At 44.5% G+C, this 27,180-nt stretch overlaps 1 protein-coding gene across 2 annotated transcripts in view; it reads left to right on the top strand.

Annotated features, from left to right (window-relative positions):
- The first annotated feature begins 732 nt into the window (after positions 1-732).
- cluap1 (clusterin associated protein 1) overlaps positions 733-27,180 on the top strand; it is a 45,545-nt gene continuing 19,097 nt past the window's right edge. Inside the window, exons 1-7 of one of the 2 annotated variants that reach the window (XM_063059485.1) lie at positions 734-942; positions 3,650-3,761; positions 7,012-7,096; positions 7,209-7,388; positions 10,850-10,945; positions 15,076-15,159; positions 15,727-15,860. In XM_063059485.1, coding sequence (XP_062915555.1) covers positions 921-942; positions 3,650-3,761; positions 7,012-7,096; positions 7,209-7,388; positions 10,850-10,945; positions 15,076-15,159; positions 15,727-15,860 — 713 coding nt within the window. In that variant the 5' untranslated portion in view covers positions 734-920. Of the gene's footprint in view, positions 943-3,649; positions 3,762-7,011; positions 7,097-7,208; positions 7,389-10,849; positions 10,946-15,075; positions 15,160-15,726; positions 15,861-27,180 lie in introns of both variants that reach the window. The other variant, XM_063059486.1, reaches the window with a different exon arrangement.

The following is a 27,180-nucleotide window of genomic DNA, read 5'->3' as shown; positions in this document are numbered from 1 at the left end:
GGGTCCAGTGGGGAAAGAGTGTGGATGAGGGCTGACTCATGTTAGCCGGGACATCCCGTATATTGGGCTAAATTGGTTTGTCCCATACGGGACTGCCCTTGTCCCGTATTTTCCCCGCTAAGGTAGAGCGTTCCTATGAAACCGTTCGTAAGCTGAAATGGTGTAAAGCGAAGAAGCAATTACCATTAATTTATATGGGAAAAAATTTTGAGCGTTCCCAGACCCGAAAAATAACCTACCAAATCATACCAAAAAAACATAAAACCTAATATAACACTAACATATAGTAAGACCAGGAATGATATGACAAATATACAGCCTATGTAAAGTAGAAATAATGTATGTACAGTGTAGTTTCACTCAACAATCGGGAAGATTAAGGCAAAAACCGTTTCGTTGAAAAGGGGAAAAAAAAATCGGCAATACACGCATGCGCACACGCGTGACCGCGCAAGGGGTCAAGGTCATAGTAGTCTTTCTCGTAGTAAACACAAGTGTCCCGGATTTGACTGCTACTTTTATTTGGGAGTGAGAAAGTTGGCAACCCTAGCGGCAGCCCTGACTCAGCTGCAGGAGCACATCCTCCGACCACAGTGGCTTTAAGTCGTGCCGTCCTCATACAATAAGGTAGTCTTATTACATAAATGACGTCATTATCCACTACAATGTCGTATCTTCTGACGTTCCCTCCCTGACGTCCACGGTTCATTTATCAGAGCGAGGAAGAGTGGGCGGGCCTCTCCCCAGAATGCCTTGCGAAGGAAGTTTCCCCCCCCTTTCCCGATCACTATGGAAACCAGGCCTAGGCTCCCGATGCGAAGCCGCTGGCAATTTGCTTAGAGCGAGCTGGAGCTCCGGACCCGCGATCTGACGGTCATCGTGTGGGGCGAGGGGTTTGACGGATCCCGGCGGCCGTCGTCATGTCGTTCCGAGACCTCAGAAGTAAGAGATCGGGGCGCGGACACTGAATTATGTCGGGCGAAGGCCCGTCCCGGGGTCTGCCGTCACTCGGGTCGTGGCGAGAGGCTCCTGTCTCCCACCCGGGGGACGGGCTGAGTGCCTTCAGCGTTATCTGCTTCTATTTTACATTTCCAGCACCTGCACGCTTTTTAATATTCCTGTAAGAAGCCAGCTTGGTTTAAGTTGTGAAGAGGGTGGGCGGGGGTAAAGTGGCCGGATGACCAGGGTTGCCTGGAGGTTAAACTGCAAACGAATTCCTCTAGTCGGAGGGTTAAAGGCGCTTTCCTGAGAGAAGAGGCTTTCGAATGAGAACAGCTCGGGATTGTGAATTGCAAAATACAGATCGCTCAGGAACGCCCGGGTTCAGGGCAGAGAGCTGGTAGTTTTGAGGAAGCAGGGAGGCGGGGGGATAGGTGAGAACTGGCTAATGGAGTGCAGTGTCGGGAAGTGTACGGCCATGCACTTTGGTAGAGGGAATAAAAGCATAGACTATTTCCTAAATGAGGAGAAAATTCAAAAGTCGGATGTGCGACGCGACCTGGGAGACCTCGTGCAGGATTCCCCAAGGTTAATTTGCGGTCTGAGTCCGGTAAGAATGTGAATCGGGTTTAATATCACCGGCATATGTTAACTTAACGGCAGCAGTACAATGCAATCTGTGATAAATTATATAGAAAAAAATCAATTACTCTATATATACTGTAATGGTTAAATTAAATAAGTAGTGCAAAATCAGAAATTAAAAAAGTAGGGAATTAGTGTTCGAGGGTTCAATGTCCATTTAGACATGGATGGCAGAAGGGAAGAAGCTGTTCCTGAATCGCTAAGTGTTCTTTGAGGCTTCTGTACTCCTTCCTGACATAGGGAACGAAAGTGCAATGTTAGCCTTCTTTTAAGAGAGGACTGAAGTAAAAAATGCAAGGCTATGATGCTGAGGCTTTATAAGGTGTTGGTCAGACTTCACTTGCACTATTATCCGCATATTCGGGCTCCTTGCATGTGCTGGAATTGGAGAGAGTTCTAGAGGAGTTTCATAAGATTTATCCCGTAAGTGAGAGGGTTAACATATGAGGAGTGTTTGATACCTCTGGGGCTGTACCCGCTGGAGTTTAGAATAATGAGGGGGAAGCTCATTGAAACCTTTCGAATATTGAAAGGACTAGATAGAGTAGATGTGAAGAGGATGTTTCCTGTAGTGGGGGAGCCTAGGACCTGAGGGTGGTGAGCCTGTGGAATTCGTTGCCACAGACGGCTGTGGAGTCCAAGCCATTGCGTATATTTATCACAGAGGTTGATTGGTTCTTGTCAAAGATTATGGGGGAGAAGGCAGGAGAACGGAGTAGAGAGGAATAATAAAGCAGCTATGATGGAATGGTGGAGGTGCCCTAATTCTGCTTTTATGGATCAGTTAGTTCTGATGCAGACAGAAAATGCAGTGTTTGATATTCATAGAGGATTTCAAGACAGAAACAAACTCTTTGGCCTAACTCATCCATACCAACCAGAGATGTCTATCTCAGCTAGTCCCATTTGCCCATGTTTGGCTCATCCCTCTAAACCTCTCCTAGCCATTTAACCAAATGTCATTTCACCATTGTAATTGTCCCTGCTTTTAACACTTCCTCTGGCAGCTCATATATACACCCACCAACCTTGATGTGGGAAAACTTGCTCCTCTAATCTCCTTTAAATCTTTCTCCTCTCATCAATAGTCTCAGAACCCAGCACTTGTGACCGTCTTCCTTATGTATGCTCCTCATAGTTTTCTAAACCTTGGGCTCAGACTTCATTGAATAGTACAGCACAGTGGCAGACTGTTCAGCTCATCGTGCCTGTGTCGACCACGACGCTGAACTAATTAAGCTAATGATGCCTGAGTAACCAAATTATTTCTACCCTCACATGGTCCATATCCGTGTACTTATCTAAGACCCTCAAACACCTCTGTCTGTTTCCAGCACCGCTCCTGGCAACTCATTCCAGGCACCCACCACTGTATATACTCAGAGCTCTGATTCTTTAACCTACTACAAGATCAATCTAACCCTTCCCTCCCAAACAGCCCTCCATTTTTCCTTTTACCAGGAGAGATCGGTCAGACTGGGATAATTTTCCTTGGAGAAAAGCGTGCATTGAAGATGGGGGGGGGGGGAAGGAACCGTGTTCCTCTGAGTTACTCTGTTTTCACCCACGTTGCAAGGACCTGCAGTCTGTTCCACCTTCAAATGAACTCAAGAAGCGGTTGAGGTAGGTGGATTGAAATGAAGATTGTTCAGGCAGTCTTGCATTGGGTCTGAGCTTCCCATTGGTATATCTTTTACGTGCCGAGAAAGAGGACTGAACCAGGTTATTCAATGTGAGGACAAGTTCGGACAGGAATCGATGAGAATCAGTCAGGTTTGTTATCACTGACGTATGTTATGAAAACTGTTGTTTTGCAGCAGCAGAACATTACAGAACATAAATTACACTGAGTTACAATGACAAATACATAAGTGTGTGGTAGTGGGGAAGAATCTGTTGTTAAAACGTTGAGTGTATGCCTTCAGGCTCCGATGCCTCCTCCCTGTCCTTGCACAACACAGCAAACCATACTGCACTGACGGTACCATGTGGCTTTTGTCCCAAGCTGGGCACTGATCTTCTGTTATGGAAGCACTCGTTATCTGTTATCATTTGTTCCCCTCAGACTTTACTGAGATGATGAGGGCTCTGGGATATCCTCGCCTCATCTCCATGGAAAACTTCCGCACTCCGAACTTCCCTTTGGTAGCAGAAATTCTCATCTGGCTGGTTAAAAGGTTAGTAATTTCACAGGTGTGTAGAATTGTAAACCACAATCAAACAGCACTACAGCGTAGAAACAGGTCCTTCGGCTCATCTAGTCCATGCAAACCGTTATTCTGCCTTGTCCCATCAACCTGCACCCGGATCATAGCCTTACATACCCCTCCAATCCATGTACCTGTCTAAATTTGTCTTAAATGTTGCAATTGAACCTGTACCCACCAATTCCACTGGCAGCTCATTCCACACTCTCACCACCCCCTGAGTGAAGAAGTTCCCCCTCAGGTTCCCCTTAAACATTTCCCTTTGACCCTTAACCCATGACCTCTACTTCAGTCTCACCCAATCTCAGTGGAAAAAATCTGCTTGCATTAACACTATCTATACCTCTCATAGTTTTCTATGCTTCTATCAAATCTCCTCTTAGTCTTCTGCACTCCAGGGGATGAAGTCCAAACCTATTCAGCTTTCCCTGTAACTCAGGACCTCAAGTCCCAGCAACGTCCTTGTAAATTTCTCTGTACTCTTTCAACCTTATTCCTATCTTTCCTGTAGGTGACAAGACTGCACAGAATATTCCAGATTAAGTTAGGTTGAGTTTTAACAAAAAATCAAAAGAAGCAGAATGGGCCACAGCTCCTCATATTCTGACTGTGAGGAAGAGAACTCCAAACATTTATGACTGGTTGGTGAAGAACGTTCTGCTTACCTCAGACCTAAGATACTGAGCCTCATCATGAAATTGAACTCCTGCCCGAAATCCAACAGCCTAAACAAATCATCTCTTGCCATCTACGATGTTATTTCCTCTGGGACTGTTGATGCCATTAGAAAGCTACCTCTAACTCATCAACACTTCCATGAGTACAGGCCACACTTCCCTCCCTCAGGACAACTCCCTCACAACTCAACAACCTGCTCTGAATCAGCTTCAGGTTCACAGTCAACACAGTACTTCACACAGTATCTTCCTAACATTTATTATTAATAATAATAGCTTATTTGTAGAGCACTTTTCATACAGACAGTGTAGTTCAAAGTGCTTTACAATGGGATAAAGTGCAAACATGAAAATAAAAGATAAAAAGATGTCAGTTAAAAGCAAGGTTAAATAAATAGGTTTTGGGATGATGTTTAAAAGTGTCAACTGAGTCTGCATCCCTTATAGTTTTAGGGATTGAATTCCTCAGTTTAGCAGTGTAGTTCAAAAAAGCTGGCCTGTCAATTCTCTTTTGAGGGAGATACTTTATACTTTATTGTCGCCGAACAATTGGTACTAGAACGTACAATCATCACAGCGATATTTGATTCTGTGCTTCACACTCCCTGGATTACAAATATTAAATATTAAAAATACTAAATATAGTTAAAATTAGTAAATATTAAAAATTTAAATTAAAAAAAAACAGAAAAATGGGAAGTAAGGTAGTGCAAAAAAATGGAGAGGCAGGTCTGGATATTTGGAGGGTACGGCCCAGATCCGGGTCAGGATCCGTTCAGCAGTCTTAACACAGATTGTTTGAATGTAAGAGACTGGCAGAAGAAGACCTGAGAGCTCGAGCAAAAAACAAAAACAACTCTGTGATGTACTCTGGTCCCAGGCCATTGAGAGATTTAAAAACAAGTAAGAGAATTTTAAGCAACACACATAAAAGTTGCAGCAGGCCAGGCAGCATCTCTAGGAAGAGGTACAGTTGATGTTTCGGGCCGAGACCCTTCGTCAGGACTAACTGAAAGAAGAGCTAGTCTTTCTCCCTAGGCCTCCTGTCCCATAATCCTCTCATATCCCTTTTGCCAATCACCTGTCCAGCTCTTGGCTCCATCCCTTCCCCTCCTGTCTTCTTCTATCATTTCGGATCTCTCCCTCCCCCTCCCACTTTCAAATCTCTTACTAGCTCTTCTTTCAGTTAGTCCTGACGAAGGGTCTCAGCCCGAAACGTCGACTGTACCTCTTCCTAGAGATGCTGCCTGGCCTGCTGCGTTCACCAGCAACTTTGATGTGTGTTGCAAGAGAATTTTAAAATCAATTCGAAAAGACACAGGAAGACAGTGCAAAGTAGCTAGTACGAAGTAATTTGCTCCCTCATCCTGGTTTGTACATAAGCCTTGTACAATCTGGCAAGACTACAGTACTCACTTTGTACTCTATCCGCCCTACATACTTGCCAGTGTTCTGTTTGCCAAGTTCCAAGGAAGGCAGTGATATTTTTCATATTTAGTTTAGCTCAATCATTATACTAAATTTTGAAAGTAAATGGTAGATTCGAGGCTATGGGGAGAAGGCAGGAGAGTGCAGTTGAGAGTGAAATGGATCAGTCATGATGAAATAGCAGAGCAGACTCAATGGGCCAAACGGCTTAATTTTGTTCCTATGTCTTATGGACTCTTCAGCCCATTGAGTGTATGCAGTTCCTTTTTGTTGGGATTTTTGCTGTTTCATCTTTCTGTATGGGCTGTCAGAAATTATCTGGTAAATTATCTTGTTTTGTGGGCCCACCCAACAACAGCAAGTAAAAGGCTTTTGGGTGAAATGTTTTTATTGTTGTTGACTGAATGAGGTTATTTGGTTTGATAATTACTAAGGGGCAGCCTAGACACAAAAACCCGGTCGAAGACCAGCATCCCAGGAGAGGAGGGTGATTTAAATACTTATTTAGTTATTAAGATCTTAGGAGAGGGCAGAACAGATAATTCTGAAAACTGCTTTATAGAGGTTTGAGAACATAGAATGGGATTTAGGCAGTTTAAATGGTTCAGTATGGAATAGATGGGCTGAAGAGCCTGTTTCTGTAATGTAGTACAGGCCATATGGCCCACATTGTTATGACAGCCTTTTGACCTATTCTAAGATGAGGTGAAGGCTGTGTTGCTTGTTTGAAGAGCTCAGGTTTTGGTGAGTATTTAACGATTAGCTTTATTTGTCGCATGTCCATCAAAACATACAGTGAAATGCCTCATTTGCGTCAATGACCAACACAATCCGAGGGTAGCCCAAGAGTGTCGCCATGCTTCCAGTACCAGTATAGCATGCCCACAACTCACTAACCCTAACCCGTACTGTATGTCTTTTGAATGTGGTCATGGGGAGAATGTCCAAACTCCTTTCAGACAGTGGCAGAATTGAACTCGGGTTACTGGCCCTGTAAAGCATTGCTCTTAACTGCTACACCACTGTGTCACTGCTAGACATCCTGAGTGTCCTGGGTGTGGGAGGTTATGGTGGGTTGTAGTTAGTAATTATTGATGCATGGGCTTTGCTTCCAGGTATGAACCTCAGACAGATATCCCAACAGATGTGGATACAGAGCAAGATCGAGTTTTCTTCATCAAAGCTGTAGCTCAGTTCATGGTGAGTAAGCAGCTCTCAGAGTGAGATTGAAAATAGTCATACTACAGAGCAGTGCAACGCCCTGCCAAAGTGTGAAATGGATCAGTTTGTGCTTGTGTTTACTCCAAAACAGGCTACTAAAGCTCACATTAAACTCAACACGAAGAAACTGTACCAGGCTGATGGTTATGCAGTGAAGGAGCTGTTAAAGGTTACCACCGTTCTCTACAATGCCATGAAAACAAAGCGAATGGACAGAGATGACGACGCTGAAGAAGAGAGTTGCAAGTTCAAATTTGATTTGGGGTCAAAGGTGAGCTCTTTCAGCCATGGCTTTTGCCCCCTTGTTTTCCAGTCCTGATAAAGGGTTTTGGCTCAAATCATTAACTGTTTATTCATTTCCATTGATGCTGCCTGGCCTGCTGAATTCTTCCAGCACCTTGTGTGTGAGTTCTAGCATCTTCAGGATCTCTTGTGTTTCTCGTTTGAGAGCAGTGTAGGTGGAACTTGGTCAGCCACACATCACTTGTTGTAAACTCACCTAAATCCTTCTGCTGCTAAACCAACCCTTCAGAGGCCAGAGTCAGATGTTTTATCAGTGACATATGTGGTAAAAATTTGTTGTTTTGTGGGAGCAGTGAAGTGCAATATGGACAATTATAGTTACAAAATTAAATATTGTGCAAAAATGGAATAAGGAGGTAATGTTCTTAGTTTCATGGACCATTCAGAAATCAGATAGCAGAGGGGAAGATGCTGTTCCTAAAACATTGTGTGTCTTCAGGCTTCTGTACCTCTTTTCTTATGTTAGCTAACAAGAAGATGTTAAAGGAGGGGAAAAGATTAGCTTTATTTGTCATAAGTACTTCAAAATGCTTTGTTTGCATCAAATCAAATCAGTGGGGATTGGGCTGGGCAGCCCACAAGTGTTGCCATACTGCATTCTCAACATTGCATACCCACAATTTATAAACCTAATCTATACTGCGGGAGGAAACCCACACAGTCACAGGGAAAACGGATAAACTGCTTACAGGGGTGGGAGTTGAACCCAGATCTTACCCCTGGCTCTCACAGCTACCCGGACTATATCTCTTCCCACCCTGTTACTTGTAAAATTGCCATCCCTTCTCTCAATTCCTCTGTCTCCACCACATCGGCTCTCAGGATGAGGCTTTTCATTTCAGAACTAAGGAGGTGTCTTCCTTCAAAGAAAGGGGCTTCCCTTCCTCCACCATCAACGCTGCCCTCAACCTCATCTCTTCCATTTCACGCACGTCTGCTCTTACCCCATCCTCTCACCACCCCACCAGGGATAACGTTCCTCATCTACCCTCACCCCATCCTCTCACCACCCCACCAGGGATAACGTTCCTCATCTACCCTCACCCCATCCTCTCACCACCCCACCAGGGATAACGTTCCTCATCTACCCTCACCCCATCCTCTCACCACCCCACCAGAGATAACGTTCCTCATCTACCCTCACCCCATCCTCTCACCATCCCACCAGGGATAACGTTCCTCATCTACCCTCACCCCATCCTCTCACCATCCCACCAGGGATAACATTCCTCATCTACCCTCACCCCATCCTCTCACCATCCCACCAGAGATAACGTTCCTCATCTACCCTCACCCCATCCTCTCACCACCCCACCAGAGATAACGTTCCTCATCTACCCTCACCCCATCCTCTCACCATCCCACCAGGGATAACGTTCCTCATCTACCCTCACCCCATCCTCTCACCATCCCACCAGAGATAATGTTCCTCATCTACCCTCACCCCATCCTCTCACCACCCCACCAGGGATAACGTTCCTCATCTACCCTCACCCCATCCTCTCACCATCCCACCAGGGATAACGTTCCTCATCTACCCTCACCCCATCCTCTCACCACCCCACCAGGGATAACGTTCCTCATCTACCCTCACCCCATCCTCTCACCACCCCACCAGGGATAACGTTCCTCATCTACCCTCACCCCATCCTCTCACCATCCCACCAGGGATAACGTTCCTCATCTACCCTCACCCCATCCTCTCACCACCCCACCAGGGATAACGTTCCTCATCTACCCTCACCCCATCCTCTCACCATCCCACCAGAGATAACGTTCCTCATCTACCCTCACCCCATCCTCTCACCACCCCACCAGAGATAATGTTCCTCATCTACCCTCACCCCATCCTCTCACCATCCCACCAGAGATAACGTTCGTCATCTACCCTCACCCCATCCTCTCACCATCCCACCAGAGATAACGTTCGTCATCTACCCTCACCCCATCCTCTCACCACCCCACCAGGGATAATGTTCCTCTTGGCCTCATCCACCACCCCACCAGCCTCAGTGCCAGCACGAAATTCTCCGTAACTTCTGCCATCTCCAACAGGATCCCACCACCATGCACATCTTCACCTGTGAGTCTGTTGGGGTCATCAACTGCATCCAGTGGTCCCGGTATGGCTTCCTATATATTAGTTTGATTGGGAGGCCACTTCTCTGAGCACCTACACTCCATCTGCCAGAAAAAGTGGGATCTCCCAATGGCCATCCATTTTAATTCCACTTCCCATTCCAACATGTCAGTCCATGGCCTCCTGTACCGTTGTGATGAGGCCACACTCAGGTTGGAAGAGCAATACCTTGTATTTGGTCTGGTTAGCCTCCAACTTGATGGCATGAACATCGCTTTCTTGAACTTCTGGTATTGGTTCCCCATTTCCATTTCCCTCTCTTAGCTTATCTCCTTATCTGCCCATCACCTCTCTCCGGTGCTCCTCCCCTTTTCTTTCTTCCATGGCCTTCTGTCCTCTTCCATTAGATTTCCTCTTCTCCAGCCCTGTATCTCTTTCACCAATTAACTTCCCAGCTCTTCACTTCACCCTCACCCTCCCGGTTTTACCTTTACCTTCCTCCCTCCCCCCCCACCTTCTCACTGACTCCTCATCTTTTTTCTCCAGTCCTGATTAAGGGTCTCAAACCAAAGTGTCGACTGTACTCTTTTCCATTGATGCTGCCTGGCCTGCTGAGTTCCTCCAGCATTTTGTGTGTGTTGCTCTTCCCCTAGCACTATGTGTTTGTGTTTGTCTGGAAGCAAACATCACACCGTCTGTAAAAATACCGAAGATGAAAAGAGGATGGCTTCTACAACAAGATAATGATCCTAAACACACTTCAAAATCCACAATGGACTACCTCAAGAGGTGCAAGCTGAAGGTTTTGCCATGGCCGTCACAGTCTCCCGACCTAAACATCATCAAGAATCTGTGGATAGACCTCAAAAGAGCAGTGCATGCAAGACGGCCCAAGAATCTCACAGAACTAGAAGCCTTTTGCAAGGCTGAATGGGCGAAAATGCCCCAAACAAGAATTGAAAGACTCTTAGCTGGCTACAGAAAGCGTTTACAAGCTGTGATACTTGCCAAAGAAGGTGTTACTAAGTACTGCCATGCAGGGTGCCCAAACTTTTGTTTCGGGCCCTTTTCCTTTTTTGTTATTTCGAAACTGTAAAAGATGGAAATAAAAAAGTAATATTTTAAGCAAGAAAAAAAGAAATGTATCATCTTTAACCAGGGGTGCCCAAACTTTTGCATGCCACTCTGTGTGTGTGTGTGTGTAGTGTGTGTGTTTATTTATTTTTATATATATATATATATATATATATCCCAGTCAGCCCAGATGAGGAATTTATTGCTGATGGTTTTACTGTAATAACATTTTACAGAAGTTGCTTGCTGCATCACAGTCTTCTGATTCATCACAGATCTCCGATCTGAAGGCTGCAAGACAACTTGCCTCCGCAATAACCGCTAAAGGAGCTACGGTGTTTGATTTACTGGGAAAGGAAGTGGAGCTGAGGGTAGGTTTGCAGAATTTTAATTATCAAGTACGAGAGCTGGAGCAAGGTTTGCAATGCTGTATTAATTTGGTGGTGGTGTGGCTGATGAGGAAGATTGCCTTAGCAGGATCAGGTGGAAAGTTGGTCTGATGGAGGCTTTCCATCTAAAATATCTGCGATGTCCTTTCTTTTCGAAGAACGAAGTTTCCACTCCACCAGCATTTATGCTCCATCTACAAAAAAGCAGGATTTCCCTCTGATCAGCCATCTTAATTTTTAATTCTAATCCCCATTGCCATTTCAACATGTTGGTCCATGGCCACCTCTAATACCACAGTGAGGCCACTTTGGTCAGAGGAGCAACATCTGGGTGGCCTGCAACCTGAGGACATGAACGTTAATTTCTCCTGCTTCCAGTAACTTCTGCCACTCTCCTCTCTTTCCATTCCCTGTTCTGGTTCCCTTCCAGCCCCTTCTCTTCTCCTCACCTGCCTGGCACCTCCCTTTGATTTCCCTCGTCCTTTTTTCCATGGTCCACTGTCGTCTCCTATCAGATTCCTTCTTCAGCCCCTTACCTCTCCCACCTATCACCTTCCCCCTCACCTGGTTTCACTCATCACCTGCCAGCTTGTGCTCCTTCCCGTCCCCCACCTTCTTTTTCTGGCTGCGGCACCTTTCCAGGCCTAATAAAGGGCCTCATCACGAATTTATTGCCCTCAATAGATGCTGCCCGACATGCTGGGTTCTTCCAGCATTCTGTGTGTGTCGCTCTGGATTTCCAGCATCTGTAGAAACTTGTGTTTGTGTAAAAGGATATAGCAGATGTGGTCCAGTTCTGAATACAGATGGAGAAATGTCAGGTGGAGTTTAATCCAGGCAAGCGCGTGGAGTTGAGCTTTGGAAGGTGAAATGTGAAAGGAAAGTGTATGGTAAATGGCAAGAGCCTCAAGAGCACAGAGGGATCTTGTGGTGCAACTTAATTTCTCTCTGAAAGTGGCAGCAAAGGTAGATAGGGAGATAAAGAAGGCATTTGGCAGGCTTTTCTTCATTGGCTGAGTGTATTACAACTGTGTAACATTTTGGTTTGCCTGTATTTGGAGTCCTGCTATGCAGTCCTCATTGCCCCATTAAAGCAAGCGTGTGGGGTTTCGCAGAGAGTGCAGAAATAGCTCACCAGGGTGCTGCTGAAACTGGAGACTATTAGCTTCAGGGAGAGTTTTGACAAACTTTGTTTCACAGATACATTAGGGATATTAAAGAGGCACATAGTTGATAGAATGATGGAGAGCTATGCAGGAGGGAAGGATTAGATTGTTCTTAAATAGGCTGAAAATGTTGTCACAACATTGTGGGCTGAAGGGCCTGTACTGTGCTGTAGTGCTCGATGTTTAAACTTTACGAAGCTGAGAATTATAAGAGGCAAAGGGATGGTAAATTTCCTCAGAGTAGAAATTTCAAATATTAGAAAACTTACCTCCTTTAAACTTTTTCCCTCTCACCTTAAATCCACGTGGGACAAGTTTTCTAGTATGGGAGTGATGGGTGGTGGTGAAAGCAGATTTGTGGGTGGTGTTTGAAAGCCATTTAGACAGATAGAGAAACAGGCAGCATTGAAGGGATGTGGGTTACGTGCAGGCAGATGGGATTAGTTTAATTTGGAATCGTGTTCAGCACAAACATGACGGGGCAAAGGGCCTGTTCTATGTACCATGAAGTTTGGGTGTGGCTCCATGTAAAAATCTGCATTTTTCCATCAACCTCATTCCAGAGTTTTCCAGGAGCTACAAGAATGCAGGGGAATAGGAGGCAGCCACTTAGCCCATCCTGCCTCCCCCATCATTCAATAGGACCATGGCGGACCTGCTCCAGGCCTTGTCTCATCTTCCTGCCAGTTCCACACACTGCTCAATTGCTCATCTTTCAAATATACCTTTATGTTAAATATCTTCTAAGATCTAACCTGCAGAGCACCCTGGACAGGAATCGCCAGAGAGCCACTAACCTCAGAGGTGAATTTTCTACACCTCTCTCCTTTAAATGACTGGTCCCTGGTAACCATGTCTTTGTTTCAAACTCTCACAATCTGAGCATCTGACCATCTGACAAACCAATTCTTGATTGTTTTTTTCAATATAAAGGAAAACAAAATGATTTACTTCAGATCCAATGCAGCATAAAAAAACATGATAGCTTATAAATGTAGACTGATTCAGATCTATGAGCCATAGTCATAGAACATTACAACATGGGGGCAGGTCCTTTGACGCACCTAGTCCATGCCGATCTATTAATCTGCCTGGTCCCATTGACATGCAACAGGGCCGTAGCCCTCCACACCCCTCCCATCCATGTACCTACCCAAACCTCTAAAGTAATGTTGTAATCAAACCCACACCCACCACTTCTACTGGCAACACTCTCACCACCCTCTGAAGTAGTTCCCCCTTAAACATCTCACCTTTCACCTTAATCTATGACCTAGTCACACCAACCTTAGTAGGGAAAAACCTGCATCCATTAACCCTATGTATAACCCTCATAATTTTGTATCAGATATCAAATCTTCCCTCGTTCTCCAATGATCGAGGGAAGAAGCCCTAACCTATTCAACCTTTCCCAATAACTCAGGTCCTCCAGTCCTGGCAACATCCTTGCAGATTTTCTCTGCGCTCTTTCAATCTTATTGTTAGGAAGGTGACCAGAACTGCGCACAATACTCCAAATTAGCCCTCAACAACTTAAACATAGCATCCCAACTCTTGTACTCAAAACTTTTATTTACGAAGGCCAATGTGCCGTAAGATCCCTTTACGACCCTATCTACCCGTGAGGCTACTTTTGAGGAATTCTGGATCTGTGTTCCCAGATCCCTCTGTTCTACCACACTCCACAGTGCCCTCAGCTCACCATGTAAGTCCTAAACTGGTTTGTCCTTGCAAAGTGCAGCACCTCAGACTTCTTTGCATTAAATTCCATCTGCAATTTTTCCAGCTGGCTCAGATCCCTCTGCATGATAGCCTTCCTCGCTGTCCACTACGTGCCCAATCTTGGGGTCATCTGCAAATCTGCTGATCTAGTTAACCACATTATAATCCAGATCATTGATATAGATGACAAACAACAATGAACACAGCACCGAGCCCTGTGACACTCCACTAGTCACAGGCCTCCAGTCAGAGAGGCAATCACCTACTACCACTCTCTGGCTTCTCCCGCAAAGCCGATGTCTAATCCAATTTACTACCTCATCTTGAATGTCAAGCGACTAAACCTTTTTGACCAACTTCCCATGTGAGAATTGTCAAAGGCCTTGCTAAAATCCATGTAGACAACATCCACTGCCTTGCCTTCATCAACGTTCCTGGTAACTTCTTCGAAAATCTCCCATAAGGTTTTTAGACACGACCTATGCACAAAGGCACGTTGACTACTGCTAATCAGTGTCATGTCTGTTCAAATACTTATATATCTGGTCCCTTCGTATTTCAATAATATCACCTCTCATTCTTCTGAGCTTCAAAGAATATAGTGCTGTCTTCTTGCAAATCCTCTTCTCAATAATTAGCTGAGTGAATCTTTCTTGGACTTCCTCTGACATTGGTGTATCTTTTCATTAAATAAGGAGACCAAATCTGTGCACAGTACGCTGGGTCTGGCCACACCAGCACCCTTTACAATAATAACAATACTCTGTATTTCTAAATCCAATCCTTTTGAAATAAAGACCGGAATGTAATCTGCCTCTAACTGTGTTCTGCCGGGCCCTGTCAGATTTCTTGGTGGTCAAGAGCACCCTTGTGCCTGCAACCTGTAATAGAACAGCACAGGAACAGGCCATTCGGCCCACAGTGTTGTGCTGAACCAATTAAGGTAGTAATTAAATGGCTAACTAATCCCTTCTGCCTACACAATGTCCATATCTTTTCATTTTTCTCACGTTCATGTGTTTATCTATACGTCTCTTAAAAGTCCCTAATGTGTCCGCCTCTCCTACCACCTCAGGCTGTGTGTTCCAGGTTCCAGGTACCCACCACTGTGTGTGAAAAGCCTCTGGTGCTCCAGAAGCGTGATGTTTTCACTTTCCGCAGATGCCGTTCGACTAACTGGGGTTCTCACAGCATTTCCATTTAAACCCCATGCATATTTTACAGGAGATGAGAACAGCTGCAATCGCGAGGCCTTTAGAGATCAATGAGACTGAGAAGGCACTTCGAGCTGGAATTCAGGAGATTATGGTCAGTATCTATATCACTGCAAATCAGACACAGCAGGAGAAAGTTTAAAGATTTAATTTGGGGTTCATTTGCTATTTGTTTCTCCTCTGATACTGGGGATCCACGTGTGTTAGGTGAATTGTGCTGAGCCGAGGTGACAGGCAGTTCCCTGTCCTGATTTTCATTCTGTCGTGCTACATGTAGCTTATGAAGGGGGGATAGCCAGAGGCCGGTAAATCTGTGGGATTCATTGCACAGGCAACAGTGGAGGCCAAGTCATTGTGTATTTAAAGTGGAGGTTGATAGGTTCTTGATTAGTCACGGCATCAAAGGTTATGGGAGAAGGCAGGAGAATGGGGTTGAGAAGTTAATCAATCAGCCATGATGGAATGGCAAAGCAGCTGTGATGGGCTGAATGGCCCAATTCTGTTTCTGTGCCTTATGGTCTTATTGGCAAGTTGTTTGTCTGTAGGTGCGATGTTTTGTTTGGGAGGGGTGGTGTTGGTCGCTGTCTGAGGCATTGCATGCCCCGTCCTTCTCCCGTCTCAGACGGGCAATGCACAATACTTTGTTGCTGTTCTGTTTCAGGGGCAAGTGCAGAAGACCAAGCACATGTTGAACAATGTGGCCTCTGATGAGGCCAACCTGGAGGCTAAGGTCGAGAAGAAGAAGCTGGAGCTGGAGAGGAGCAGGAAGCGACTGCAGACCCTGCAGAGTGTCAGGTCGGCCCCTGAGCTCTGCTTGGACAGTCTTTCACTGGTGCTCATGAACCTCCTGTTTGCCCGTTTCAGATGGTGGCCATGGGCTCTGCTGTGGTCTCGGGGTGGCTGAGGGCTTTTCCTGAATGTTGATAGGTTGAGTGAGCTTGGGCCTCTCTCTTTGGAGTGAAGGAAGATGAGAGGTAACGTGTACAAGATGATAAGTTGCACACGTGGACTGGACAGCCAGAGACATCTTACCGAGACAGAAATGACTAATATAAGGGGGTGCTTGGAGGGGGGATGGATGTTTTACAGAGAGTGGTGGGGGTATGGAACTCCCTGCCAGCCATGGAAGGCAAAGAAGCAGATACGTTAGGGATGCTTAGGAGACTCTTCGGTAGGCAGGGCCATGTGGGAGCGAAGAGTTAGAATGAAGAGTGTAAAGGATTGGCACATGGTGGGCTGAAGGGCCTGTACTGTGCTCTAATGTTCTTTGTTACAATTGACCACTTTGCAAGTAGTGTCAGTTCTTTGTTATTATCGTGGTTAATGTCCCCTTCTGTCATTCTGGAGACCAGGGTTCAATTCCCCGATGGCGAGGCACGGAACTTCTCAGGGTGGCATGATAGCGTAGCGGTTAGTATAACGCCATACAGGGCCAACGATCGGAGTTCAGTTCCTGTCACTGTAAGGAGTTTGTACGTTCTCCCTGTTTCTTCTGGGTGCTCTGGTTTCTTCCCACCTTCGTAAGACATATGGGGTAGGGTTAGGGAGATGTGCGTATGTGGTGTTGGCACTGGAAGCCTGGTAACACCTGAGGGCTGCCCCCCACACAATCCTCAGACAGTGTTGCTTATTGACACAAAACGACACATTTCACTGTATGTTTCGATGTACATGTGATAAATAAAGCTAATCTTTAAACTGTGCCTTCTCTTTGGGAACAGAGGTAGCCCCGCGGGGCAGGGGTGTGTGCTGGTCACTCACTGGTATTACATTGTGTGCAGATGGAACTCTAATGGAAATTATGTGTTTGAGGCGCTAATTAAAACCATACATTATTTACCCACACAAGACCCCCCACCTTTCCATCTCTTTTTATCCTGACATTTCTGAGCAGACTGACTGAAACAGAAATTTTTTTCTCTGTTCTAATGGTTGCTAATATTCTTGAAGCACACCAGTGTGGGTGCAGAGTGGAGAAAGAGAGATTAAGTTTGTTCGTCAAGTGTACGTTGAAACTTACAGTGAAATGCATCAACAATCAACACAGTCTGAAAATGTCCTGGGGGCAGCCTGCAAGTGTAATCGTGCTTCTGGTACCAGCATAGCATGTCCATAACTTACTAACTAACCCATATGTGTTTGGAATGTGGAAGGAAAGTGGAGCTCCTGGAGGAAACCCACACTGTCATGGTGAGAATGTACAAACTCCTTACAGACAGCGGTGGGAATTGATCCCCTATTGTGCTGCTGTAAGCATTACAGTAACTGCTACACTACAACTTTACCTGTATCCATAGTCAGAGGAACAGAGACAAGGTTCTGTGGGTGTGATAGAGAGAACCGGATGGTGTGTTGCCTCACATGTGGGATGTCTTGGATGGGGTCCATGGCGTTCTCAAAGGTGAGGGTGTGCAGCCGAAGGTGTTGATATATATTGGCACCAATGATAAAGGTATACCTAGTGAGGTCCTGAAGAGAGATTTTAGGGAGCTAGGTAGAAAGCTGGAAAAACAGGACCTCCAGGATAGTAATCTCTGGATTGCTGCCTGTGCCACGCACCAATGAGGGTAAAAAATAGGATGATTTGGCAGGTGAATGCGTGGCTAAGGAACTGTTGCAGGGGGCAGGGGTTCAGGTTTATGGATCATTGGGATCTCTTCTAGGGAAGGTAAGACCTGTACAAGAGGGACGGGTTACTCCTGAATTCAAGGGTGTCCAATATTATGTGGGCAGGTTGGCGAGAGTTGTTTGGGAGGTTTTAAACTAATCTGGCAGGGGGATGGGAACTGGAGTGATAGTGCTGAGGATGAGGGAGTTGGTTTACAAACAAAGGCAGTGTGTAGTGAGATTCCTAACAAGGAGAGGCTGATGATAAGGCAGAATTGCTGTCAACTGGATCAGTTGCAACATTTAAAGTGGACAAAATTGAAAAGGATGAATACAGGACTGGCGGTCCTATATTTGAATGCGCACAGTATATGGAATAAGGTAGGTGAACTTGTAGCACAGTTACTGATTGGCATGTATGATGTAGGCATCACTGAATCATGGCTGAAAGAAGATTATAACTGGGAGCTTAATGTCCAAGGATACACATTGTATTGAAAGAACAGTCAGGAAGTCGGAGGGGGTGACGTGGCTCTGTTGGAAAAAAAGATTGAAATTGAATCATTAGAAAGCAATGACATAGGGTCAGAAGGTGTTGAATCATTGTGGATAGAGCTGAGGCACTGCAAGGGTAAAAAGACCCTGATGGGAGTTGTATAGACTCTTAAACAGTAGTATGGATGTGGTCTACAAATTACAACGGAAAATTAGTTAGTCTTTGGGGATTTAATATGCAGGTGGATTGGGAAAATCAGGTTGGTGATGGAGCCCAAGAGAGGGAATTTATGGAATGCTTATGTAAGGGTCTTTGCCCCACTGACCCCCCCCCGTTGCCTAGGGTGAATAGCCATCAACCCCGCCAAACAGTGCAATTGCTTTGGTGCGGATAAGGTGTGAGTCACCCAATGATCAGCCACGACACAAATATGAAACTATACAAAGTGCAAGTAAAGAATGATACTTTATAGCAAATTTTTGGTGATGGGTTAGTAGAAACAACTACAAGAAAAGGCGCCACATAAGTAACTTATCAGTCTGGTGCACAAAATATTTTAATACGTTGGAGCTCACGCCTCCGATTCCATCCACAACGTCCTTCGAGGTCCGGTGTCCACCGCCCAGGAACCGCTGTCCGTTCCTCACACGTCTGTCCACTCTGCTCGCCTCCCGAAAAAGCCTGCACTCCTCAACTCAGCCCACGTGTACAAGATACAGAACATGACTTCCATTGGCTAACAAATGAATACAGTTTCCATTATCACACTGTATAACCCAAACATTGCAGTTACAGAGAACCCCTTGCTCAGCAGTTAACATTACGAGAAGCCATTTTAATATAACACCTCAGAGAAGCCATTTTGGTAATAAGCAATCAACAGTTAACAGTCCATCTAATATACTGAGAGCCCTACACTGAGGAAATGGCTGTTTAGAGCAGCTCATGGTTCAGCCCACTAGAGGATCAGCTGTTCTAGATTGGATGCTGTGCAATGAACCAGAATTGATTAGAGAAAGAACTCTTAGGAGCAAGTGATCATATTGTGATCGAATTCACCCTAAAATCTGAGAAGAAGCTAAAGTCAGCTGTATCAGTATTAGAGCAGAGTAAAGGGAATTACAGAGTCATGAAAGAGAAGTTAGCCAGAATATATTGGGAAAGAACACTGGCAGGGGTGACGGCAGAGCAGAAAAGTCTGGGATTTCTGGAAGCAATTTGGAAGACACAGGATATATACATTCCAAAGAAGAAGAAATATTCTAAAGGCAAGATGACACAGTGCTGGCTAACAAGCCAGCATAAAAGCCAAAGAGAGGGCATATAATAGAGAAAAAATAAGAGGTAAGTTAGAATATTGGGAAGCTTTCAAAAGTCAATAGAAGGCAATAAAGAAGTCATTAAGAAGGTAATATAAAAGTAAGTTAGCCAATAATACTAAAGAGGATAGCAAAAGTGTAAAAGAGAGGTGAGAGTGGATATCGAACCACTGGAAAAGAATGCTGGAGAGATAGTAATGACTGACAAACTGAATAATTATTTTGCATAATTCTTCACTGTGGAAGACACCAGGAGTATGGTGGAAGTTCCAGGTGTCGGGGCATGAAGTGTGTGAAGCTACCGTAACTAAAGAGAAAGTTCTTGGGAAATTGAAAAGTCTGAAAGTAGGTAAGTCACCTGGACCAGATGGTGTACACCCCAGGGCTCTGAAAGGAATGGCTAAAGAGATTGTGGAGGCATTAGTAATGATCTTTCAAGAATCACTAGATTCTGGAATGGTTCCATAAGACAGGAAAATTGCAAATGTCACTCCACTCTTCAAGGGAGAAGGGGAAGGAGAAAGGAAAATATAAGACCATAAATTATAGGAGCAGAATTAGGCCCTTTGGCCAATAGAATCTGCTTCATTGTTCCACCATGACTGATCCAATTTTCCTCTCAGCCCCAATCCCCTGCTTTCTCCCAATATCTTTTCATGCCCTGACCAATCAAGAACCTATTAACTCATGCCTTAAATATGCATAAAAGACTGGGCCTCCACGGCTGTCTGTGGCAATAAATCCCACAGATCCACCACTCTCTGGCTAAAGAAATTCCTCCTCATCTCCATTCTAAAAGGATACCCCTCTATCTGAGGCTGTGTCCTCTGGTCTTAAGACTCTCCCACTATAGGAAACATTCTCTCCACATCTACTCTACCAATGCCTTTCACCATTCGATAGGTTTCAATGAGGTCACCTCTCATTCTTCTGAATTCTCGTGAATACAGGCTCACAGCCATTAAATGCTTTTATAACAAGCCATTCAATCCTGGAATCATTTTTGTAAATCTCCAATGAACTCTCTCCACTTTCAGCACATCCTTTCTAAGATAAAGTGCCCAAACCTGCTCACAATGCTCCAAGTGAGGCCCCACCAGTGTTTTATAAAGCCTCAACATTACATCCTTGCTTTTATATTCTAGTCCTCTTGAAAGGAATGTTAACATCACATTTGCCTTTCTCAGCACAGATTCAACCAGCAAATTAACCTTCAGGGAATCCTGCGCAATGACTCCCAAGTTTTTTTTTGTATCTTCTCTCCATTTAGAAAATAGTCAGCCCTTTCAATTCTTCTACAGAAGTGCATTACCATACACGTCCTGACACTGTATTCCATCTGCCACTTCTTTGCCCATTCTAATTTGTCTAAGTCTTTCTGTAGCCTCTCTTCTTCCTCAGAGCTATCTGCCTTCACCTATCTTCATATCATGTGCAGACTTCGCAACAAAGCCATCAATTCCATCATTGACATAAAACGTAAAAAGAAACGGTCACAACACAGACCTGGAATACCACTAATCACTGGCAGCTAACCAAGAAAGGTTCCCTTTATTCCCACTCTGCCTCCTGCCAATCAGCCACTGCTTTATCCATGCTAGAACCTTCCCTGTAATACCATGGGCTCATAGCTCGTTAAGCAGCCTCATTTGTGGCACCTTGTCAAAGGCCTTTTGTAAATCCAAGTACACAACAAAAACTGATTCTGCTTTATCTATCCTGCTTGTTATTTCTTCTAAGAATTCCAACAAATTTGTCTGGCAAGGTTTTCCTTGAGGAAACCATGCTGACTGCGGCCTGTTTTATCATGTGCCTCATGGTACCCTGAGACCACATCCTTAATAATCAGCTCCAACCACTGAGGTCAGACTAACTGGCCTATAGTTTCCTTTCTTCTGCCTCTCTCCCTTCTTGAAACATGGAGTGCATTTGCAATTTTCCAGTCTTCCAGAATCTAGTAATTCTTTAAAGATCATTACAAGTGCCCCACAATCTCTCAGCCACCTCTTTCAGAACTCTGGATTGTATAAGGCATTGGTGAGGCCGAATCTGGAGTATTGTGTTCAGTTTTGGTCACCAAATTATAGGAAGGATATAAATAAGGTTGAAAGAGAGCAGAGAAGGTTTACAAGGATGTTGCCGGGACTTGAGAAACTCAGTTAGAGAGAAAGGTTGAATAGGTTAGGACTTTATTCTCTGGAGCGTAGAAGAATGAGGGGAGATTTGATAGAGGTATATAAAATTATGATGGGTATAGATAGAGTGAATGCAAGCAGGCTTTTTCCGCTGAGGCAAGGGGAGAAAAAAACCAGAGGACATGGGTTAAGGGTGAGGGGGGAAAAGTTTAAAGGGAACATTAGAGGGGGCTTCTTCACACAGAGAGTGGTGGGAGTATGGAATGAGCTGCCAGACGAGGTGGTAAATGAGGGTTCTTTTTTAACATTTAAGAATAAATTGGACAGATACATGGATGGGAGGCATATGGAGGGATATGGTCCGTGTGCAGGTCAGTGGGACTAGGCAGAAAATGGTTCGGCACAGCCAAGAAGGGCCAAAAGGCCTGTTTCTGTGCTGTAGTTTTTCTATGGTTTCTGGAGTATAGACTATCTGGTCCAGGTGACTTATCTACCTTCAGGCCTTTCAGTTCCCCAAGAACCTTCTCTCTAGTTACGGTAACTTCACACACTTCATGCCCTGACACCTGGAACTTCCACCATACTGCTAGTGTTTTCCACAGTGAAGATTGATGCAAAATACTCATTCAGTTCATCTGCTATTTCCTTGTACCCCATTCCTACCTCTCCAGCATTTTTTTCCTGTGGCCTGATAACCCTCGCTTGCCTCTCCTTTAGATTTTATGTATCTGAAGAAACTTTTGGTATCCTCTTTAGTATTATTAGCTAGCCTATTTTCATATTCCATCCTAATGACTTTTTAGTTGCCTTCTTTTGGTATTTGAAAGCTTCCCAATCCTCTAACTATCCATTAATTTTTGCTCTATTATATGCCCTCTCTTTGGCTTCTATATTAGCTTTGACCTCATGTTAGCCTTGGTTGTGTCACCTTTCCTTTAAATACTTCCTGTTTGCAATATATATATCCTGTGCCTTCTGAATTGCTTCCAGAAATTCCAGCCATTTCTGCTCTGCCATCATCCCTGCCAGTGTTCTTTTCCAATCAATTCTGGCCAACTCCTCTCTCATGCCTCTGTAATTCCCTTTACTCCAATATAATAGTGATGCATCTGGCTTTAACTTCTTCTCATATGTCAGGGTGAATTTGATTGTAATATGATCACTTGCCTCTTAGGGTCCTTCTACCTTGAGCTCTCTAATCAATTCAGGTTCATTGCACAACACCCAATCCAGAATAGCTGATCCTCTAGTGGGCTTAACCACGAGCTGCTCTAAAAAGCCATCTCGTAGGCATTCTCGAAATTCACCCTCCTGTAATTCAGCACCAGCCTGATTTTCTATCCCCTGTTGTAATCCTTGCTACTGCTTGGGAGCCTGGATACAATGTGTAGGATGGGTAGATAGGTAGCAAAGGGAGAGTGGGTAGGTAGGTCAACCATGAGACCATAACACATAGGACCTGCTGAATTCCCCCAGTATTTTGTGTCTGTAGCTCCAATCAGAGTCTTTTTACTCTTGCAGTTCCTTGGCTCTTATCCACAATGATTCAACACCTTCCAACCCGATGTCACCTCTTTCTAATGATTTGATTTCATTTTTTAACAATAGTATCGCACCCCCTCAGCCTTCCTGCCTGTCCTTTCGATACAATGTGTATCCTTGGACATTAAGCTCCCAGCTATAATTCAAACATGATTCAGTGATGCCTACAACATTATATCTAACTACCTGCAACTATGCTGCGTTAATCTACTTTATTCTGTATACTGCGTGCATTCAGGTACAACACCTTCAGTCCTGTATTCACTCTTTTCAATTTTGTCTACCTTTTATGTTGCAATCCTGTTGACTGCAATTCTGCCCTATCAGCAGCCTCTCCTCACTACACGTTGCCTCTGTTTGTAAACCAGCTATTTTATCTTCAGCGCTATTATCCACCTTTCCGACAGTACTCTTGCATTGAAATATAGGCAAGTCAGAACATAGAACATAGAAATCTACAGCACATTACAGGCCATTCGGCCCACAATGTTGTGCCGACCATGTCACCTACTCTAGAGACTCCCTAGAATTTCCCTAGTGCGTAGCCCTCTATTTTTCTAAGCTCCATGTAACTATCCAAGAGGTTCTTAAAAGACCCTATTGTATCCACTTCTACCACTGCCATCGGCAGTGCATTCCACGCACTCATCACTCTCTGTGTGAAAAACTTACCCCTGGCATCCCCTCTGTACCTACTTCCAACCACCTTAAAACTATGTCCCCTGGTGTCAGCCATTTCAGCCCTGGGAAAAGGCCTCTGGCTGTCCACACGATCAATACCTCTCATCATCTCATACACCTCTATCAGGTCACCTCTCATCCTCCGTTGCTCCAAGGAAAAAAGACCGAGTTCACTCAACCTATTCTCATAGGTCATGCTCCCCAATCCAGGCAACATCCTTGTAAATCTCCTCTGCACCCTTTCTATAGTTTCCACATTCTTCCTGTAGTGAGATGACCAGAATTGAGCACAGTACTGCAAGTAGGGTCTGACCAAGGTCTTGTATAGCTGTAACATTACCTCATGGCTCTTGAACTCAATCTCATGGCTGATGAATGCCAACACACCATACGCCTTTTTTTAAATTTTATTTTTATTTGGATAAGGTATTCACAAGCAATACACTCACTTTTTTTTACATGTATAACCCTTTCCATTTTTTATGTGAGTAAATCTATATTAACATTCACAAGTGCACATTGAGATATTATAGAAAATAACTAGGCACTCAAATAGATGTTTATGTGCAATTATAATTCCAATCTATTAACCATAAACCTTCTTAACAACAATATCAACTAGTCACACCATGCTCAATCTTTTGATTCCTAACTTTGTCTGAGGTCTTACCAACATCTGCCTCCACAATCTCCACTATCTGTTCTTGCACTCTGGTTCCCATTCCCCCTGCAACTCTTGTTTAAACCTCACTGTGTAGCATTAACAAACCATCCTATTTGGATGGTTTGTTCATCATCCCCCCTCCGTTGAGATCGTTAACAGCACCAAATTTTTGGTGTTCACCTGGTGGAGAATCTCACCTGGTCCCTCAACACCAGCTCCATAGCAGAGAAAGCCCAGCAGTGTCTCTACTTTCTGCAAAGGCTGAGAAAAGTCCATCTCTCACCCCCCCATCCTCATCACATTCTACAGAGGATGTATTGAGAGCATCCTGAGCAGCTGCATCACTGCCTGGTTCGGGAATTGCACCGTCTCGGATCGCAAGACCCTGCAGCTGATAGTGAGGTCAGCTGAGAAGATCATCAGGGTCTTTCTTCCCGCCATTACAGACATTTACACCACACTCTGCATCCGTAAAGCTAACAGTATTGTGAAAGACCCCACACACCCCTCATACAAACTCTTCTCCCTCCTGCCATCTGGCAAAAGGTACCGAAGCATTCGGGCTCTCACGACCAGACTGTGTAACAGTTTCTTCCCCCAAGCCATCAGACTCCTTAATACTCAGAGACTAGAGTAACATCTACATCATTTATTATTATATTGTAATTTGTCCTCTACTGTGCCTATCGTCTTGTTTATTAATTATTGTACTGCCCTGCACTGTTTTGTGCACTTTATGTAGTCCTGTGCAGGTCTGCAGTCTAGTGCAGTTTTTATGTTGTTTCACATAGTCTAGTGTAGCCTTGTGCTGTCTCACATAGTCTAGTGTAGTTTTGTGTTGTTTCATGTAGCACCAGGGTCCTGGAGCAACGTTGTTTTGTTTTTACTGTGTACTGTACCAGCAGCTTATGGTCGAAATGACAATAAAAAGTGACTTGATATTAGGCCCGCTCCTGTTCAGGTGCAAACCGTCCCTTCTGTACAGGTCACACCTTCCCTGGGAGAGCCCAATGATCCAAAAATCTTATGCTCTCTGTCCTACACCAAATTCCTTAACCATGTATTAAATTATATAATCTTCCTAGTTCTACTCACTAGCACGTGGCATGGGTAGCAATCCTGAGATCACAATCCTGGAGGTCTTGCCCTTAAACTTAGCAAATAACTCCCTGAATTCTCTATGCAGAATCTCATCACTCATCCTACCCATGTCATTGATACTTACATAGTCCATGATATAGGCCAGTTAGTCTGATCTCAGTGGTTGGGAAGATGTTGGAGTCGATTACTAAGGATAAGTTCTCAGTATTCTCGGAGGCGCGTGACAAAATAGGCCATAGTCAGCATGGTTTCCTTAAGAGAAAATCTTGCCTGACAAATCTGTTGGAATTCTTTGAAGAAATAACAAGCAGGAAAGACAAAGGAGAATTGGTTGATGTTGTGTACTTGGATTTTCAGAAGGCCTCTGACAAAGTGCTTCACATGTTACGAGCCCGTGGTATTACAGAAAGATTCTAACATGGATAAAGCCAAAGGAGGCAAAGACTGCCCATTACTGGTGGTTTTCCACGGGGGTCTGTGTTGGGACCGATTCTTGTTACATTATATGTCAATGATTTGGATGATGGAATTGATGGCTTTGTTGCAGAGTTTGCAGACGATATGAAGATGGGTGGAGGGGCAGGGCAGGTATTTGAGGAAGTAGTGAAGCTACAAAAGGGCTTAGATTAGGAAAAGGGGTAAAGAAATTGCAGATGGAGTACAGTGTTGGGAAGTGTATGGTCATGCACTTTGGTAGAAGAAATGAAAGGGTTGGCTATTTTTTAAATGGAGAGAAAATACACAAAAACTGAGGTGCAAAGGGACTTGGGAGTCCTTGTGCAGGATTCTCAAAAGGTTAATTTGCAGGTTGAGTCTGTGGTGAGGAAGGCAAGTTCATTGATAGCATTCATTTGAAGAGAATTAGAATATAAAAGCAGGGATATAATATGGATACTTTATAGAGCACTGGTGAGGCCTCACTTGGAGTATTGTGAGCAGTTTTGGGCTACTTAATCTTCAAAAGGATGTGCCGAAACTAGAGAGGGTTCAAAGGAGGTTCAGGAAAATGATTCTGGAATTGAACAGCTTGTCACAGGAAGAGTGTCTGATGGCTCTGGGCCTGTATTCACTGGAATTCAGCAGAATGAGGGGTGACCTCATTGAAACTTATTGAATGATGAAAGGTCTTGATACAGTGGATGTGGAGAGGATGTTTCCTATGATGGGAGAGTCTCAGACTAGAGGACATAACCTTAGAATAGGGGGGCATCCTTTTAGAACATAGATATGGAGGAATTTCTTGAGCCAGGGAGTGTTGAATCTGTTTAATATGTTGCCACAGGCAGCTGTGGAGGCCAAGACATTATATATATTTAAGACAGAGGTTGATAGATTCTTTATTGGTCAGGGCATGAACGGATATGGGGAGAAGGCAGGAGATTGGGGCTGAGAGGGAATGGATCAGCCATGATGAAATGGAGGACCAGGCTCAATGGGCCGAATGGCTTAGTACTGCTGCTATATCTTCTGGTCTTGTGGATCACACAGCCCTATGATCTCTGACCAGAGATATGAGGATTCAGTTATTTAAAACCTGGCTGAGTAACCCAGGCAGGCTTAATAATTAAAT

Source organism: Mobula hypostoma, chromosome 9, assembly GCF_963921235.1.
Source record: "Mobula hypostoma chromosome 9, sMobHyp1.1, whole genome shotgun sequence".
NCBI lineage: Eukaryota > Metazoa > Chordata > Chondrichthyes > Myliobatiformes > Myliobatidae > Mobula > Mobula hypostoma.
This window is presented reverse-complemented; position numbering and strand designations above follow the sequence as displayed.